The sequence below is a fragment of the Meriones unguiculatus genome, chromosome 4, assembly GCF_030254825.1.
Source record: "Meriones unguiculatus strain TT.TT164.6M chromosome 4, Bangor_MerUng_6.1, whole genome shotgun sequence".
NCBI lineage: Eukaryota > Metazoa > Chordata > Mammalia > Rodentia > Muridae > Meriones > Meriones unguiculatus.
The window spans coordinates 70,265,798-70,284,755 of NC_083352.1; the positions used below are offsets into that span (position 1 = coordinate 70,265,798).

The 18,958-nt window shown below is 41.2% G+C and overlaps 1 protein-coding gene across 6 annotated transcripts in view; it reads left to right on the forward strand.

The window, feature by feature from the left end:
• Positions 1–18,958, forward strand: part of Adk (adenosine kinase) — a 422,206-nt gene that overhangs the window by 383,547 nt on the left and 19,701 nt on the right. For all 6 annotated transcript variants that reach the window (XM_060382086.1, XM_060382091.1, XM_060382090.1 and 3 more), the window contains one exon: positions 13,873–13,959. In XM_060382086.1, coding sequence (XP_060238069.1) covers positions 13,873–13,959 — 87 coding nt within the window. The remainder of the gene's footprint in view (positions 1–13,872; positions 13,960–18,958) is intronic.

Genomic DNA, 18,958 nt, shown 5'->3' on the forward strand with positions numbered 1-18,958 from the left:
TTAACGTTTCTTGATTGCGTCTTGAATGAGATGAAGAAATATTACATGAGAAATTCCAAGAAGGGGATATCCTACTCTGGGTTAGAAAATTGCCCCTTTCCGTTAGGTTTTATGCCAAGAGGAAACATAAATGGGTATTATGCAGCTAGTTTCTTTCTTCCTAGTGAATGATAACTAGGTTGCCCTGCCACTTCTTACAAATGAATTCTAGTACTACACACCTACTTTTCCCTCTCCTTCTGTCACTGTGGATGAAGGTACTTCTTTGACAGGATCACTGGTGTTTTGGTAAATGTCTCATAACCACATAGCCAGAAAGAGAGCTAAATCTATAACAACTGTTATTTGTATAAATACTTCCACCAGATCTGACTTTATGCTGCCAAGGGTGGCATCACTTAGTTTGGTGAAATCAGGAGTGTTTTTTAATATGATTATTTTTAGCACAGAGTCTTTCTCAATAGCCTAGGCTGGCCTCAAAGTCAGCCTGTATCTCAGACTTGTCTTCTACTCCCTGCAATCCTCCTGCCCTAGAATCTTGAGTTCCAGGATTGCAGGCATGAGCTGCTACACCTGGCACCTCACTTAGGTTTGAGGAGTGTTTTATATGTGCAGATTCGGTCACGTGAGGAAGCTGCAGCACGCTGCCACACAGTTAATAGAAATAGGTAATAGTATTCATAGCAACCTGAAGGAATCTCAAAAGGCGTGAAAATGAGCCTAGGTCAGAAGCCAGAAATAAAGAAACATGCTGTGTGTGTACATTTACTCAAATTTAGGACAAGCACTGATTTGCTTGTTGAGTTGCAGGTTCTTATTTGTTTTTAAGTCTCTTTTGTGTGCACGTACGTACGTTGGTTGTCACCTTCTACCTTGTTAAAGGCAAGTCTCTTGTTCATTGAGACCTATGCCAGGGTGGCTGGCCCTCTAGCATCTGGGATTCTGCGATTCCTACCTCTCAGCTCATGCTACTGGATCAGTGAGATATATCAGCAAGTAGAGGCAATTGACGCCTTTATCCATGTAAAGGTGGATGAAAGGACCCACTCTACAGGTTTGTACTCTCACTTTTGCATGGGTGCTGTGATGAACAGCACACTGTGCACACAGGGAGGGAGGAGACAAACTTGTGCCACTGTGTCCGCCTTATGCCGATTCTGGGGATCCAAACTGAGACCCTCATGCTCGTGCAACAAGTACTTTACCCACGGAGCCATCCCAAGCAGTATTGATTTACAGTGATAGAACTTAGAATGGTGAGTTTTTATTTTTTCCTTTTTGTTAGAAAAGGAGTTTGACTCAGAAAGGACGGAAAGAAATTTCCTGAGTGGTGAAAATATTTATAACATTGGCCTTTCTACAGTAAGAATATATTCTGTACCCGTCAGTGTGCCTGCCAAGTGGCCACCTGTGGCTCCCGAGCACTTGTGGCCCTAATGCTCCTAAGTCGGTTAGGAGTTAGTAGCAGATGCGTTAGGCACTAGGGTTCTAGAGCTTGGTGTGCAGAAGGTTGCACTCTGCCCAAAGTTTGGTTAAGAGTCTCGGCATCTGCTTTGATACACTGTGGGTAGAGTCTTTCAGAGGCCCTCCGTGATAGGCTCCTGTCCTCTTTCCTGTTTTTTCCTTCATCCAATGTCCATCCCGTTTGTCTTTCTGAGTGAGGATTGATAATCTTACTCAGGGACTTCCTTCTTGCTTAGCTAGAACTCAGGCTCAGATATAGCCCATGGCAGCTCAGTATCCAAGTGGGTTCCCTAGTAAGGGGAACAGGACTGTCTCTGACATAAACTCGGTGGTGGGCTCTTTGACCACCCTCCCCCTGAGAGGGGAGCAGCCTTGCCAGGCCACAGAGGAGGACAATGCAGCCACTTCTGCTGAGACCTGTTAAGCTAGGGTCAGATGGAAGAGAAGGAGGACCTCCCCGATCAGTGGACTTGGAAAGGAGAATGGGAGGAGACAAGGGAGGGAGGATAGGATTGGGAGGGAATGGGGGAGGGGGCTACAGCTGGGCTACAAAGTGAATAAGCTGTAATTAATATAAAAAAATAAAAATTTAATTAAAAAAGAAAGAAAATAAAGAATACATGGGCCTAGAGAGATGGCTCAGCAGTTAAGAGGACTGACTCCTCTTCAGAGGACCCCAGTTTGGTTCAAGCAGCCATATCATGAGGCTCACAGCAACCTTAACTCCAGGTCCAGGATCCACACCTTCTGCACTCTATAGACACATGCATGTGGTATCCATGAACTCACAGAGGCACACATATGGATGCTTACATGCATACATACATACATAAATCTTTTTTAATATGCACCTAGTACAGAGGAGAGGAAGATTAGAGAGCTTGAGAGCACCGATTCCAACCCTCATTGTTGTTGTTTTCATCATTTCTACTGCAAACTTCTTTGTTTGGTTTGGTTTGGTTTAGTTTGGTTTCTGGGATTAAAGGCATGTGCCACCACGCCCGGCTAGCAATTTTTTTCTTTTTAAGCAGTAGTGAGTAAGGATGAGACTTAGGGCCTCCTCCCATGTGCCCGACCACTGAACTACATCCCTAGCCCTTGCAAAACTATTTTATATTCAAAGTAACCCATTTCTTCTCTTATCTGCCAAATCCAGCTCTGGAATTTCACATTAACTAGAAGGAACTGTGAACAGAGAATTTGCTACAAACAATAACATATAGTCAAATGATCTGTGAGGAAAAGCCCATGCCATTAGAAGCCTCAATTTGCTTTGTTCACTCCTTAAGAAAGAGCCTTGAAATGTTACTGTAAATTTGTAATTTTCTTGCTCTGGTCTCCTGAGTGCTAAGATTACAGCTAAGCACCTCCATGTCTGGCTTAGAAACAGCCATGTTAAAAGAGACCTAGATCCCTGTGTCTGTGTCTCAATTTAAGGTAAGTGATATGTTTTTCACGTATTCAAAGGGACTGTGTTTACTGTGCGCCAGCTTTTCCTCTCAGTGCTTTATACTTACAGATTCAATGTGCATGTGCGTATGCACAGGCGTACACAAAATCTCCAACTGCTAGTATTGTTCTTCTTTTAAAAACTGAAAAAAGAAGCTGGGCGAATTAGCGCACACCTGTAATCCCAGTGCTCTGGGAGGCAGGGGCAGGCAGACCTCTGGAGTTTGAGGCCAGCCTGATCTACAAAGTGAGTCCAGGACAGCCAAGGCTACACAGAAAAACTCTCTCTCAAAAAAATTGTTTATTTACTATTTTTTTTTTTTTTTGTGTATACCCAGTGTGTGTGGAGGACAGAGGCAACTGAGAACAAATTGTGAGCCTTTGTTTTCTCCTTCTATCATATTGATTTTGGGTATGGCACTCAGGTCCCCAGGCTTGGCAGCAAGCACCTTTATCCCCTGAGCCATCTTGCCAGCCCCAGTTGCCTTGTTTTTAAACAGAAGAAATTGAAGAGAGTTTACTTTGATTTACCAGAGAGCAAAGATAAAGCTGTATGAAGTATAATCCTACACAGCCTAGCTCAGCTTCTTAATCATAATGTTATACTGCCTTTTCTTATCTAGGGGGTTTTATCAATTAATTTAGCCAAACTTGGTTATCAGGACCAGGCTTAAGGGAATTTCTGTTTCAATTAACTGCTTTATAATGCTTAATCAAACCTGTTTTGTTGTGATCACACAAATGGCAGCAGTATTGCTTGAGTAGCAACCTACTTTTTTCTCATTCATTTTTTTCCCCAAGATCTGCCTTTCCCATGAGCCCCCAGGCAGTCAGCACTCTGTGGGCCTTGGTGTGTTTGTTTATACAATCAGTTGACCGTACCCAACGGGTGGAACTGCCGTGAAGATGGCGTGAGGTGGTGTATAGTGCAGCAGGACCTCACTCAGGAGACCACAGTTGCCTCCCATCTACTGATGCATCAAACCCATATCTCTCAGCCTCAGAGTCTCTAGAAATTGCTGGACTCTAGCTGTCTTACTTGACAGAAACCTTCTTCTCTAGATATTCCTCTTAAGCACCCACAGCTCTTTTTTCCTCTCTTTATTATCCACATCCTCAAAGCTTAATTTAAGTCTCTTCTCCATGAAACCACCTGAGTAATAAGCTAAGTTCATCTTGTTCCTTCCCTCCCTCCAAGTTCCCATTGCAGTTACAATGGGTGTTACGTTGCCTGATCCTTCAGAGATTCTCACATAGGCCAGCTTTCCTTGCATGCTTTTAAACACTCTGAGAAGATGGATCATATCTGAATATTTCTCCTGTGTCTCATCTCCAGAGAACCTAGCAGAGTATAAAGAGCTTGTAGCTATTGTTCAGTAAGTATGTGTTCCCTGGTTGAAGAGAGTAAGCTCCTACCTCATAAAATTATATATTAGTATTTTTTTCCCTTTTGGTACAGTGTTTTGTAACATAAACATATAATATAATTACTGTAGAAAATAAGTATCCTCTATTAAACTTACACAGTTTGAACTGGGATGCTAGCTAGTTCCTGCAAGTTCAAGGCCAGCTGGGCCTATATAGCAAGTATCTGGCTCAAGGGGGGAAAATGATAGTAGCTTCTATCCACAGTCTGGCCACTTCTGAATTATTTTTTTAATGTGGTTTATTCTTATCCAAGCATAATTTCCATAACAGTTTGGGTTTCCCTAAGATTTTTTTGTCTGTGTAGCTTTGGATATCCTGCCACTGTTCGATAGACCAGGCCAGCCTTGAACTCAGAGATCCTCCTGCCTCTGCCTGAGTCATGCGTCACCACACCTGGCTGGTTTTCCTGGGATTTGGGTTTTCCGTGTTCTTTTTCTTGCCAGGGGATGTTTGTGAGCCAAGTGTCTGACCTCTGTGCCACTTAAAATGGCATCATTCTTTCCCCCTTTCTCTGTTCTCCAGATTAAGTCCTACAGGTTGCTTGCCATGGGGTGTTTCTTTCAAATTCTAGTAAAATTGTCCTTGAGCTTCAAAAACAAACAAACAAGCAACAGTAAAAACAAACCTTTGCACTCTCATGCTCCAGTTACAGAGCCTACTTTACATTTAACAAAACTAACCCATCAAGCTTGTTACTAGCCCAAAGACTGCATTTAACATGTTTTAGTCCTGGATTGTCACATGGCTTGCTCCTTTGTCACTCACCTCCTCAACTAAAACATCACATCCTAAACTAACCCTCCTGCTCTGTCATACTTGGTCTTCCTGTACTGTTTCATTCTTTCTGAGACATCTACTATAGCTCAGGCTAGGCATTCCTTTTTACTTGAATAGCGAGCGCCTGACCTGCTAGAATATAGGCCCCTTAAAAGCCAGTTTGGTCTGCACCATTGACATGTCCATGTTTGGTCTCTAATACAGTTCTTGACATGAGACAAGCTTTTAATAAACTTTAGATTTTAATGCAAACATTCCCACCGTTCTACTGAGCCTGCTTCTCATGAAAGACCTGTACCTTGAGAACTATAGTAGGAATTAATGTTCAAGAGAATGATATTCAGATGTGCTGTAAGATTCTCTATTCTCTGAGAAAAATTTCATTGAGTTCCATAAATTAATTAAAGCACGGATGTCATGGTATATTAATATATTATGTTAAGACATTTAGAAAAAATTCCAACTAAAAAAGACTTTCTGCTTTTTCTTTAGTTAACCAGAAAATTAAATTAACTCAGAGCTCCTCAGTCCCCAAAGTCCTTGTTAATTAGGATTGTTCTATAAATCTCTATTATTAGAAGAGTTTGTCATCTGTTTCATTACCCTGTTTATTAGGGCAGTCTGAGCAGGGTGTCTTGCTCATATCCTGATGTGTGTGTCCTAGTGAGAAGAAGCATTTCCTGTATTCTCATTTCTTCAGTGTTCGTTAAGGCACATTTAGTGCTCTTACCGTAACAACCTGGTTTATTTGTGTCAGTTCCCTGAGTAAAGTAGGAATGATATCATTGACTTGGCTATTAAATATAATAATTAAATCCAAATGGTATTAACGATAAAGGCTTGCATGCTTTGCAGCATTGTGTGTGATCAAGGAAGGTTGAAGGTTACCCACAAGTCCATCATGAAGGACTGGGAAATCAATGATAGTGTGGCGATGCAGTGGACTATAATGCCACAGTAAAACATAAGGGCATTCTCTGTTTTGTAATTTAGAAAGAGCTTCATGTGTTCAAAGTAGTCTGGACATTTCCCAACAACTCACTTTTTTCAAGTATCTGTCCTAAGAGTTGCTCTTATGTTGACAGTTGTGCAATCATTATATTAACCAATTGTGAAGGGTTTTGTTTGTTTGTTTGTTTGCTTGCTTTGCTTTGTTTGTTTTGAGACAGGGTTTCTCAGTGAAGTTCTAAACTTACTCTGTACCCAAGGCTGGCCTGAAACTCACAAAGCTCCACCTGCCTCTGCCTCCCCGAGTGCTGGGATTACAGGTGTGTGCCTTTGTGCAGAGTACCTTTTTTTTTTTAAGTTAAAGGATTTTCTTTATTTTATTTTTTATATTAATTACAGCTTATTCACTTTGTATCCTAGCTGTAGCCTCCTTCCTCATTCCCTCCCAATCCTACCCTCCTTCCCTCATCTCCTCCCATGTCCCTCTCCAAGACACTAATAGGGGAGATCCTCCTCCCCTTCCATCTGACCCTAGCCTATCAAGTCTCATCAGGAGTGGCTGCATTGTCTTTCTCTGTGGCCTAGCAAGGCTAGTCCTCAGGGGGAGGTGGTCAAAGAGGCAGCCACTGTTCCCCTTGCTAGGGAACCCACTTGGAGCCTGAACTGCCATGAGCTACAGGGGTTCAGTAGAACCCCTACTGTGCAGGGGTTCTAGGTTTTCTCCATGAATGGTCCTTGGTTGGAGTATCAGTCTCAGAAAAGACCCCTGTGCCCATGTATTTTGGTTCTGTTGTTCTCCTGTGGAGCTCCTGTCCTCTCCAGGTCTTTCTATCTCCTCCTTCTTTCATAGGATTTCCTGTACTCTGCCCAAAGTTTGGTTATGAGTTTCAGCATCTGCTTTGATACACTGCTGGGTAGAGTCTGAGGAAAGGGGAGCTCCCTTTCCATTCAGCCCAGCTTATCAAGTTACATCAAGACTGAACATGTCCTCTTTCCCTATGGCAGGTCAAAGCAGTCCCACCAGGGGGAAGTGACCTAAAACCTAGCAAGTGAGTCCATGCCGGATGCAGTCCCCACTTCCCTTTCTAGGGAACCCACATGAGACCTAAGCTGCCCATCTGCTATATCTTTATAAAAGGATTAGGTCCAGTTCATGAATAGTCCTTGGTTGATGCTTCAGTCTCAGAAAGCCACTTTGGGCCCTAGTTAGTTGGCTCTGTTGGTCTTCTTGTAGATATCTGGTCACTTCCAGGTCCTTTCTCTTCCACTATTCCCCAAGACTCTCTATGCATTGACCACTAATTGGCTGTGAGTGTGAGTCTCAGCATGTTTTGAGGCACTGCTGGGTAGAGCCTCTCAGAAGACCACTCTGACAGGCTCCTGTCTGCAAGCTTAGCAGAATATCATTCATAATATCAGGGGTTGGCACTCTCTGATAGGGTGGGTCTTTGGTTGAGACAGGCATCAGTTGGTCATTTCCTCAGTCTCTCCTCTATCTGTTCTATCTTTATCCACATACATCTCATAGGCAGAGTAAATTTTGGGAAGAAGTTTTTGTTTTTTTGTGTTCCCTGCCCTTTACTAGAAGAATAGTCTAGTTAGAGGATGTCCTCTTCAGTTTCTATGGTCTCTGCTACTAGGAGTCTCTACTTGAATCCCTCGTATATCCTTCCAGGACCCTACCCTGACTTAGATCTCCAGCTTGTCACAGAGATGTCCCACCCTCAGTTTCTATTTTCTCTACAGTCCTTTCCTCCTGCCCTTGCTCTCCCCAGGTCTGATCTCCATCCTCTTAACTCTCTGTGCCTCCTCTCCTACCTTGTTTTCTCTCTTCAGCCATCACCTCTGTCTCTTCTGTCTCCCCTTCTTGATGAGATTTATGCACCCTCCATTGGGTCCTCATTATTACTTATCTTCTTTGGGTCTTTGCCTCATAGCATGCTTATCTTGTATTATATGGCTAAAATCCACTTATAAGTGAGTACATACTATGTGCATCTTTCTGGGTGTGAGTTACCTCACTCAAGAATGAACATTTCTAGTTCCATCTGTTTGCCTGCAAATTTCATGATTTGTTTTTGTTAGCTGAGTATTATTCCATTGTGTAAATGTGCCACAGTTTCTTTATTCATTCTTCAGTTAAGGGACATCTAGGTTGTTTCCAGATTCTGGCTATTACAAATAAATCTGCTCTGAACCTAGTTGAGTAAGTGTCTTTGTTGTATGGCAGGGCATCTTTTGTGTATATACCCAGGAGAGGTATAGCTGGGTCTTGAGGTAAAGTTATTCCCAGTTTTCTAAGAAAGCTGCAGGTTGATTTCCAAAGTGATTGTACAAGCTTACACTCCCACCAGCAATAGAAGAGTGTTCCCCTTTCTCCACACCCCGGCCAGCAGCTTGATCTTGGCCATTCTGCCTGGTGTGAGATGGAATCTCAGAGTTGTTTTGATTTGCATTCCCCTGATGACTAAGGAAACTGAGCATTTCTTTAAGTGCTTCTTGGCCATTTGACATTCCTCTGTTGAATTCTCTGTTTAGTTCTGTGCCCCATTTTTAAATTGGGTTATTTGTTTGTTGGTGCTTGATTTCTTGAGTTTATTATATATTCTAGATATTAGCCCTGTGTCAGATGTAGGATTGGTGAAGATCTTTTCTCAGTCTGTAGATTCTTTTTTTGTTCTATTGACAGTGTCCTTTGCCTTACAGAAGCTTTTCAGTTTCAAGAGGTTCTGTTTATTAATTGTTGATTTTAGAGCCTGAGCTGTTGGTGTTCTGTTCAGGAAGTTGTCTCATGTGCCAGTGAGTTTGAGGGTCTTCCCCACTTTCTCTTTTAATAGATTTAGTGTATCCGATGTTATATTGAGGTATTGGACCCACTTGGATTTGAATTTTGTGCAGAGAGATAAATATGGAACTATTTGTATTTTTCTGCATGTAGACATCCAGCACCATTTGTTGAAGATGCTGTCTTTTTTTCCATTGTGTGGTTTTAGCTCCTTTGTCAAAAGTCAAGTAACTATAGGTATGGGGATTTATTTTTGGGTCTTCAATTCGATTCCATTGATCAACCAGTCTATTTCTACGCCAGTACCATGCAGTTTGTATTACTCTGTAGTATAGCTTGAGATAAAGGTATGGAGATACCTCCAGAAGTTCTATTATTTTATAGGATTATTGTAGCTATTCTTGGTTTTTTGTTTTTTCATATGAAGTTTAGAATTGTTCTTTCAAGGCCTGTAAAGAACTGTGTTGGTATTTTGATGGGAATTGCATTGAATCTGTAGATTACGGATTGCCTTTGGTAAGATGGCCATTTTTACTATGTTAATCCTACCAATCCACAAGCATGGGACATCTTTTCATATTCTTATAACTTCAATTTCTTTCTTCAGCAACTTGGAGTTCTTGTTATACAGGTCTTTTTCTTGGTTAGAGTTACACCAAGATACTTTATATTATTTGTGGCTATTGTAGAGGGTATAGTTTCCCTAATTTCTATCTCAGACACTTTGTTGTTTGTGTATAGGAGGGCTACTGATTTTATGAATTAATCTTGAATCCAGCCAAATTTCTGAAGGTGTTTATCAGATGTAGGAGTTCTCTGGCAGAATTTTTGGGGTCTCTTTTGTACACTATCATACCATCTGCAAATATTGATACTTTGACTTCTTTCTTCCCAATTTGTATGCCCTTGATCTCTTTTAGGTGTCTTACTGTTCTCACTAGAACTTCAAGTACTGTATTGAAGACTTATAGCATGGACAGCCTTGTCTTGTCCCTGATTTTAGTGGAATTGCTTTGAGTTTCTCTCCAATTAATTTGATGTTGGCTATTGGCTTGCTGTATAGCCTTTATTATGTTTAAATATGGGCCTTGTATCCCTGATCTTTCCAAGACTTTCATAATGAAGGGATGTTGGTTTTTTGTATGTTTAACCATTCCTAGATCCCTGGGATGAAGCCAACTTGATCATGGTGGATGATGTGTTTGATGTGTTCTTGAATTTAGTTTTTGAGTATTTTTGCATCGATGTTCATCAGTGAAATTGGTCTGAAATTCTTTTTTGAGTCTTTGTGTGATTTATGTATCAGGGTGACTGTGGCTTCATAGAATGAATTTGACAATGTTCCTTCAGTTTCTACTTTGTGGAATACTTTGAGGAGTATTGGTATTAGCTGTTCTTTGAATATCTGATAGAATTTGGCACTAAAACCATCTGGACCTGGGCCTTTTTGTTGTTGTTGTTGTTGTTGAGAGACCACACACACATTTATCCTCTCAGCTTAATCCTTACAAGCTCTTTGTTTATTTGTGACAGTCTTACATTGTAACCTTGGCTGAAGCTAACTACGGATACTAGGCTGGCCTTGATAACAGAGATCCACCTCCCTCTTCCTCTCCTTCCCCCTCTCCCCCATGTCTGGGATTAAAAGCATGCTCCACCACACCCGCTGGCCTTGTAAGCTCTTAAGTAGAAGTATTTGATTAAACATAGAGCATGGCTCATATGTGTGAGTCAAAGAACAACGTGCAGGAGTCAGCATTCTTCTTCCATTCTGTGAAACACAGGGAGCTCAGGTCATCAGGCTTGGGGGATAGCTCCTTTACCATCTAAAATATCTTGCTGGCCCATTCTTGATGTGGGAAGTGTGTGTGTGTGTGTGTGTGTGTGTGTGTGTGTGTGGTATGTATTTATATATGTGTGCACATGTGGAGGTCTTAGTTGGTGTTCCTCAGGAACCATCTACTTTCTGTGTGTTTGTCAGATATTTATTTTGTGGTCTTAACCACTTAAAAGTAACTAATATATCAGTCAGTGTAGTGCTAGCCTATGATAAAATATCATAAAGTATTTATTAGCTCCTGTCCTGCTGCACATCTTTAATTTCAGGGTTCTTAAGAGGCAGAGGCAGGAGGATCACAGAGTTCAAGACCAGCCAGGTCTACATAGTGAGTTCCAGATCAGCCAGGGCTACCCAGTGAGATCCTATCTCAAATAATAATAACAATTTCTTTTTTGTCTTATTTTGGATTGTTGTGCTTTTTTTCTGTTTTAATTCTGTCTGAATTTGATTAGGATTGCTTAGATAAGTACTAAAGAGTACCAAAGCATGGGTAACTTACCAGCAATTATACCACTGAAGAAAACGAATCCCCTCCTCCAGTAACCAGTGCTACCAATAGCTCTTCAGAGAGTGCGGTGGGACCCCTGATCCCTTCTGCCTTTCCCTGCTTCCTTTTTATGTGAGGTGTTTTATTGGTTTGGGAGGCGGGGGGAGGGTTTGTTGTTTGTTTGTTTGGCTCTGGTTGGGGTTTTGGGGTTTTTTGAGGTTGTTTGTATGCAGAGGGGTTGAAGCTAGGTCTTACTATGTAGCTTGTTTGGGCTGGACCTCAGATCTGCCTGCCTCTGCCTCCCGAATGCTGGCCTTAGAAGACAGCTTTCAGGGATTATTTCTCACTCCTGTCTTGTGGACACGGGTCTCTTGTTTTTGTCCTCTGGCCCATAAGCTTCTAACACCCATTTTCCAGTAGGAGTGCTGGTGTTTTATGGGTTTCTGTGATCAAATGAGGTCTTCATGTTGCCAGACAAGCCCTTTACCATCTCCCTATCCCCCACAGTTAATTATTACCCAGAGTATTTTACGAATGTGTCCAGTTACCACATAGTGTGACTCCGTTGATAATAGTGACTCGTTAACATCATTCATTTTCCTTATTCAATGCATTTCTTCTAGGTTCATCATAGTTCATCACCTATATAGTGTGACTTATATTTGAAAGTAATACAACTTGATTTCTCTATAAATACTTATAGTGTAGACCTTTCCCTAAATCAGATTGCAGCCCAGTCCCAATTATTTCTAATAAAGTCTGCTTGCATCTTTTTCCTTCTCCCTATGCAACTATATGTACTTCATGTTCCATAGAAACACTGATCCTTTATATTTACACCATAACATCCAATTCATTCCACTCCCGTTCACTGCCACATAGGCTCTATAGTTACAAAGTATAGAAAGTTTAATTGCTTCAGGTTTTTTTAATTTTTTTTTTAAAAAGATTTTACTGTGTTGCTCAGGCTAGTTGTAAAATCACTGTGTAGCCCAGGCTGGCCTCTGTGATCCTCCTTACTCAGCATTCCAAGTGCTGAGATTACATTCATGAGTCATCTTACCAGTGTTAATTAGAAGTGAATAGATGATTCTGGGTTTTTAACATCCAGGATTGTCCAACCTTCTGACACTGCAATATAACTTTGTCATCTGTAAATATGCTAGGCCATCTTCCTAGGTATCATAAGACTTACAAAGCCCATGAGGCCACAGATAGAGCTGCTTGACAACATGCTCACTGGCTTGCTAAGTAGACCATTTGTCTTCTTAAATACAAGCCTTTCTGAGAAGATTGATTTCCTAGGTTTTATTTGGTTTTATAAGATAGAGTCTCACTTTGTAGCCTAGACTGGCCTCGCCCAAGATCCTCCTTCCATATTTTAATTGATGTAGTGCCAGGGTTACAAGCAAGTTTTTCCTTGCTCAGCACAGTGGGATCATTTTTTCATTAACATTTCTGTGTCTGTTGTGTTGAATCTCTCTTTGACTGGGAATGATAATAAACAACTGTAATCCCAGATCCTGGAGCACTGGATACCCAGAAAGCAAGTACTGCCACTTGTCCTTGGCCAGTCTATGGAGTATGGCCAAGCAGTGTAGAGTACAGCCCTAACTTTCTTCTGCGGTTTTCTTTGTTTGTTTGTTTTTTGGGGGGGGTGTTTGTTGTTTTTTGTTTTTGTTTTTGTTTTGTTTTGTTTTTTGGAAAGAGTCCCATAATAGGTCAGGCTGGCCTCAAACTTAAAATACTAACTTCTGCTCTTGCCTACTGAATGCTGGGATTACAGTCATATGCTACACACCTGCACACATGTGCAAAGCAGGCACTCACCTCAGTTAAGAGCTTTAGTCAGTAAGGTCATTCTTAAAGTCCCTAAGATCTCCTACTTCCTTTTTGCTTTGAGGTGAGATTGAAGTTTGCAATCTGTCTTCATAGGGTGCAAATTTGTCACCTCAGAGGTCCCAGCTCCCAGTAAGAAACTACTATGCAGTCATTTGCAGTTGTCTCCTAGGCCAGATTTCATCAAAGCATACCAGAGCTGCCATGTGCCAGGCTTAGAGCACTACCCAAGGTTACTCTGTAGGGAAAAGGCAAACCCTGCTCTGGCTGCACTTGTCCCTGCTGTTCTTTCTGCCTGTGAATTCTGCAGTAGCTGTGCCTTTTGTTAGCCGGGGCAGATGGCCAAAGGTAACCAGATTAGCTTATGTATAAAAAGCCAGCTAAAATCAACAATCCTTGACATGGACAGCAAGTGTTCTCACAGAATAATAGTAACATTCTTTATTTTGCCATTGTGATTTTTCTGTAGAAAGGCACTCAAGACTATATTTACAGTTAAAAGTCGAAGCTCTTTCAGGAGATCTAAAATTTCACTGCCAGCAACCCAAGCAGGGGATTTGCTAAGGGATGCGATTCAGTCCACAGAAGCACTTCCTTTAGCTCACAGTTTCTGTTCAGTCACATGATCTGTCCAAAAAAGAGCGATTAGAGTCAGTCTGCAGGAGTGTGAACTACCTGCCTGTGGCTCTACTAACCCACACACAAAGCGTTGCTCTGCACCAAGCGCTCTGGTACAGTACACAGGGTCATTTCTCTGAACAGCAGGTGAGCAAGCAGTGTCAAGTTTTGCCAGTGATCTTAAGTACTGAGCATTACCAAGTTAAGTGAGTCTGCTTTTTTTTGCTTTCATTACAGAGAATGATGTCACTGCTTTCGCTGTCTTGGATCAAAACCAGAAAGAAATCGTCGACACCAATGGAGCTGGAGATGCATTTGTTGGAGGTACAGACTCACTTATTTCACCTTTGCTTCTAAGTCAAACATTTTAATCCAGTACTCTCTCCATCAGCTACAGTCATTGTATACGAGGAGATTTTACTACAGGAACATTTGTTTGGTGAAGATCATTTGGTGCTATGTTCTGCCTCAGTCGTTTTCACAAGAGTAATTGTGTCAGAACATTGTAACAAGCCATAGCAAGTACAGTAGATAGCTGATTCGTGCCCAATTGTCACAGTGTCTGTACCTGATAGTGCCCATGTGATGCTTAAGAAGGGTTAAGTTTTTTACTAATTCAGGCCCAGTAAGAAGGAGCAAAAAGTGAGATCAGGACAGTTAGGTTTTTACGTTTAAATTACTCAAAGTTCACTGTAGTTTTAAGCCAGGCATTGTCTCTAGAAAACTTGAGTCCTGAGTGGAAAACAAGACAAGGCTGGGTTTTAAAGACCAGTGGAGATGATTGTTGCTACCTTCTCCTGAAAGGTGATATGCATCATGGGAAATGCTTAAATATGATGATTGTAACAAGTGTTATTTCAGTTTAGTGATCTTTTCATCAACAAAATTGTTTCATTTCTCTAAAATTTCTTATACATATTCCTGAGGGTATAAAACAGGTACTCTACCTCATTTTCTTTTATCCAATGAGCTTTCATTATCTTTTCTTGTTACCTTCATTTAGTATTTATTATGTGTGTACCTTTGTTACACTCCCATAAACACCCAAGCCACTGTTTGTATGTGGCTGTCAGTCAGTTCTGCTTTCCAAGTTCAGGGCCAGTGGTCCTGCTAGGATTCTAAGGCTTGCCAGGAAGCACCTTTACCTATCTTGCTGGCCCTTGTACGCTTTACAAAAGTGTGTATAATGGACAGTATACCACTTCATGCTTGGTTTTGGTTTCCTTGTACTGAAAGACTTCATCAGTGATGATATTAGAGTAATCTACAGCTAATTTTCCTATTCCATCCCCTTCAGAGCTGTAAATTTTTGTAAGCTAAAAATATTTTATTCAGAATTAAGCCATACTGCATAATGCATTAAGGAACAGTAGTGATTTTTCTGATTAGAAATTAGTTAAACCAGGGATCTTAGCCCAGAAGCCTGTGTACTTGTGTGCTGTGTTCAGATCATTCAAGTGCTTTAGCTCTGCAGAGCGGTGCGTGTTCTATTTGCTTGACATTTAGTGGGAAGTATAATGAGGCTGTCACAGGTACCAGGGTGACCCAATTACTATGTCTGGCCCTGCAACAACAGGTCACACTGCAGATAGTGTGCCTGCCGTGCTGCCGGTACCCAGTGAGAATGCAGGGCCTGTGAGGGAAGGAGCTCTTCTTAGGGACCCAGCTAGGACAAGCTAACTGCAGTACACACTGTGGCGAGTGATGGCCTGATGGCCAGAAAGGTTGGCACTTGTGTTAAAGATATTAAGCCTGGTGGTATGGTGTGAAACATTTGTTTATCATGGGAAGTGGGCATAGTTGTGCCACAGAGTGTGTGTAAAAATCAGAGGACAGCTTATGGGAATTGGTTCTATCAAACTCAAATCCTCGGGCTTAGGAACAGGCACCTTTACCTGCTCAGTCTGTAGCCCTTAAGCCTCTTTTCAGAGCCTTGGCTGTGGCTACTGTTAGGTAAATATAAAGGAAAGAAGCCTTTAGGGGTTCTGCTTTGTTTTGAAACAATCTCAAGTGTCCCATACTGGCCTTGTAGTTTGAAGCACTCACCTGGCATGCATAAAACATGTGGTTTGATCCTTAACAGCACATAAAATAGTGGCTATGCATGTCTGTAACACTACACATGGGAAGGGGGTGGAAGCAGGAGGCTCAAGAGTTCAAGGTCTCTTCACTCATAGTGAGCTCAAGGCCAGCAGGGCTGCTCTATACCCTGTATTTAAAAAACAGAAACCTCTCATGAGTTCCCAGGACGATCACAGTTGAAACATAAGGTTATAAAATGAGATGACACTCTATGTCAGTTACCAGTGGAAGATTTATGTTGGCATAGTCAGCACATTCTGTGTGTGTGAGTCACACTGTAATAGTTACAGTAGATAACCTTTATATTCTACTTTAACCAGCTGGGAGAGAGAGGCCATGATGGCAGCTGTAGTGGAGGGAATCCAACTCTAAAGCCTTGTGAAAACTAAAGAGTACTGTACCACTGAGCTACATCCCAAGACCTTGTTGTTGTTGTTGTTTACGCTTACTTAGTTTCTGTTTGTATGAGTATGGGCAACACATATCATGGTGCACATGTGGAGGTCAGTGGGCAGCTTACAGAAGCTGGGGTTTACTTCCACCATGCAGGCCCCAGGGACCAAACTCAGTGTTTCAAGTCAGTCTCTGAGAATGCAGTTGCTACACTGTATCCTTCTGGAAACAGGATTTGAGAGAGAGAGAGAGAGATCTCATTAAAGCCAAGAGCCACAGGCCAGCCTTTCTAACAAGCACTGGCTTGCTGAAGAGAATCTGAATAAAATGACTTCGTTTACTGAAGAGCACCTTTTGTTATGTGATAGGATGGATGCTGAGGACTCCAGGTGAGTTTGTTGCATCAAAGAAAGAAAGGGAAACTGTAGAATGGAAGGGCTGCATGGGAGCTTGAGCCAGAGCCTCTCAGGAAGTAGATTGCAGCAGGAGGTAGGCAGAGCCAGATAGTAAACCTACTTGGCAAGGATGACGTCCAAACAGAAATTATATGAAGCAGCTGTTTAATTGCACCAAGGTAAGCTACCTGACAAATCTATCTTAAAACAGAAATGGTTTTACATCTTAAAAATAAATAAATAAACCCATTGGCTGAAACCCCAGGTTCCCATCTCCATATCAGCAAGAGCTTTTCTCCTGGGATTAGAAATAACCAGCTGTTAAACTCCTATCTTTGACATAAATAGAGAGGCAGTGGCAACTTTTACATTACTAAGTAGATTCTTTTTCTTTGCTTCATTGCCTGATTAACATATCTCCTTTTTGATTGACATATTCTATCTTTAGAAAGATAATATATTCATCCTGTTACTTTCAAGTCTTGCTGGCCTAAGAGTATTTCTGTCTTGTGTGACTTTGCATATCTGTATTCCAGTCTACAGAGTTATGGTGACTTAACTCTCTAAAGTACAATAATTTCTTCTCATACATTTCAAGGTTTTTGCTATAGCGTCACTCTAGCTACCTTGTGCAGATTAGATAACTCAGTAACAAACTACCATGTGTTCTCTTTTGGTCAGTGAAAATTATAAACTTACGTCTTGATTCTCATCTATAACTTATAAATGAGTACCCCCAGTGTACATGACTTAAACTCATAGTTCCATCTCAAGGATTTAGTGTGTGTGTATCAAATCCCTCTGGCCTTGACAAACACACCTCCTTGTTCTATTTGGAGATCTTAAATGCTTTGTAACCTTTGCTCTTTTATTTCTCAGTGATAAAACTCCTGCTTTCACATTCTTCCTCAAAAGCCTCAGTGTCAGGATTGTACCTTTTGAAATAGAGAAATTCTATAAGCTCTAACTATGATTTCCTAATTTCCTAGGTCAGAAGAAAATTTCTTGTTGTCCTGCTGTGCTTTGTCACAGCAGGTCTGCCTTTTCATTTGGAACCCTCTTTGTCACTGCCATAGTAACAAATGGAAACATTGAGAACATTTTGTGACAGGCACTGTCATTGTTCCCAGTGAAAGTTTCCTCACAGTAAATGAAACTGAGAAGAAAAATCATAACAAATGATATGAAAGGAGACCTAACCAGGACGTCCCCACTGGGCATCACTACTAGCCTGTGTTAATATGATAGGATTTACTCATATGTTTTGCAGGACTGTGTGTGAACCAAACCTACAAATCCTCTTTAGACTGAAAGTGAATACACCTATGACAGATGATGTCCAGGCACCCTTGGATAAAAGACTAGGGGCCTATCTTAAGAACCAACATTCTCAGGAGAACAAAATGACACAGGAATGGTTAAGACCCATCTATAGTTTAGAACATAGTATTTTGAGAGTTAAAAACTTGTACTATATCTGAGTGCTTTTGGTTCTGAACATTCTCATCTCAGCTTTAGGTGAGAGAATGTATTGCCTAAAAAAATGCCTATAATATGTAAAGACTCTTAAGGCCATTTAGTGACCACAGTGTAAAAAAAAAACAAAAAAAAAACTATTCTGTTTTTCATCTGATAAAATTTAACTGTTTAATTTATATTTAGAAAATAATTTTGTTTTGTCTTTAGTTATTTCCAAACCCAGTAAGATGGCTCAGTGGCTGGCAGAGTCACTTGCCCTGGGACTGTACTCAGTCACTAGGCTTAGATGCCAAGCTCCTTTACCCGTGGAGCCATCTTGCCAGCCTTCATCCTCTGTCCTTAATTACTGCTTCATTGTGTGTTACACAAAGAAATGATGCATAATTCTTGTGATTTTTTTTTTTCAGTCATGTAGACACTGCTAAGTTGCTCCTGCTCTGTATCTAACTTACTCATGTAATCGGCCCTAACTAAACTTGTCAGGACACACACACACATAATTGAAAAGAAAAAACATGGAGGCTTAGTTGGGAAGAGGAAAAGGATCAGCCAGAGTGAGAAGGGGATAAGAGTGGGTGGGAGGGGTGAATATGATCAGAATACATTATATACATGTCAAAAAACCTCATAAGAGGGAAGATTAAATTCCTACAATTGTTTTGTGTGCCACCACATTCCTTTGCTTTTCTACTTAGATACTAAAAAGTAACATGACAGGCATTCAGTATGCTGTTTCCATGCTTTTGTGCTCAGAAGTCAAAACCTTTATGTAACTGCTGCCTTCTAGGGACTTGTTTGATAATGGCCTACATGATATCTGCCCTCTGCTAGACAGCCATGTAGCAGTGACACCACCTTTTTTGTCTTTCAACTCTAGTAGGAGATTGTTTTGATTGATTTATTTAAAAGTCTTAAAATTATCAAATGAAGCCAGTTGTGGTAGCACATGCCTTTAATCCTAGCACTTAGGGAGG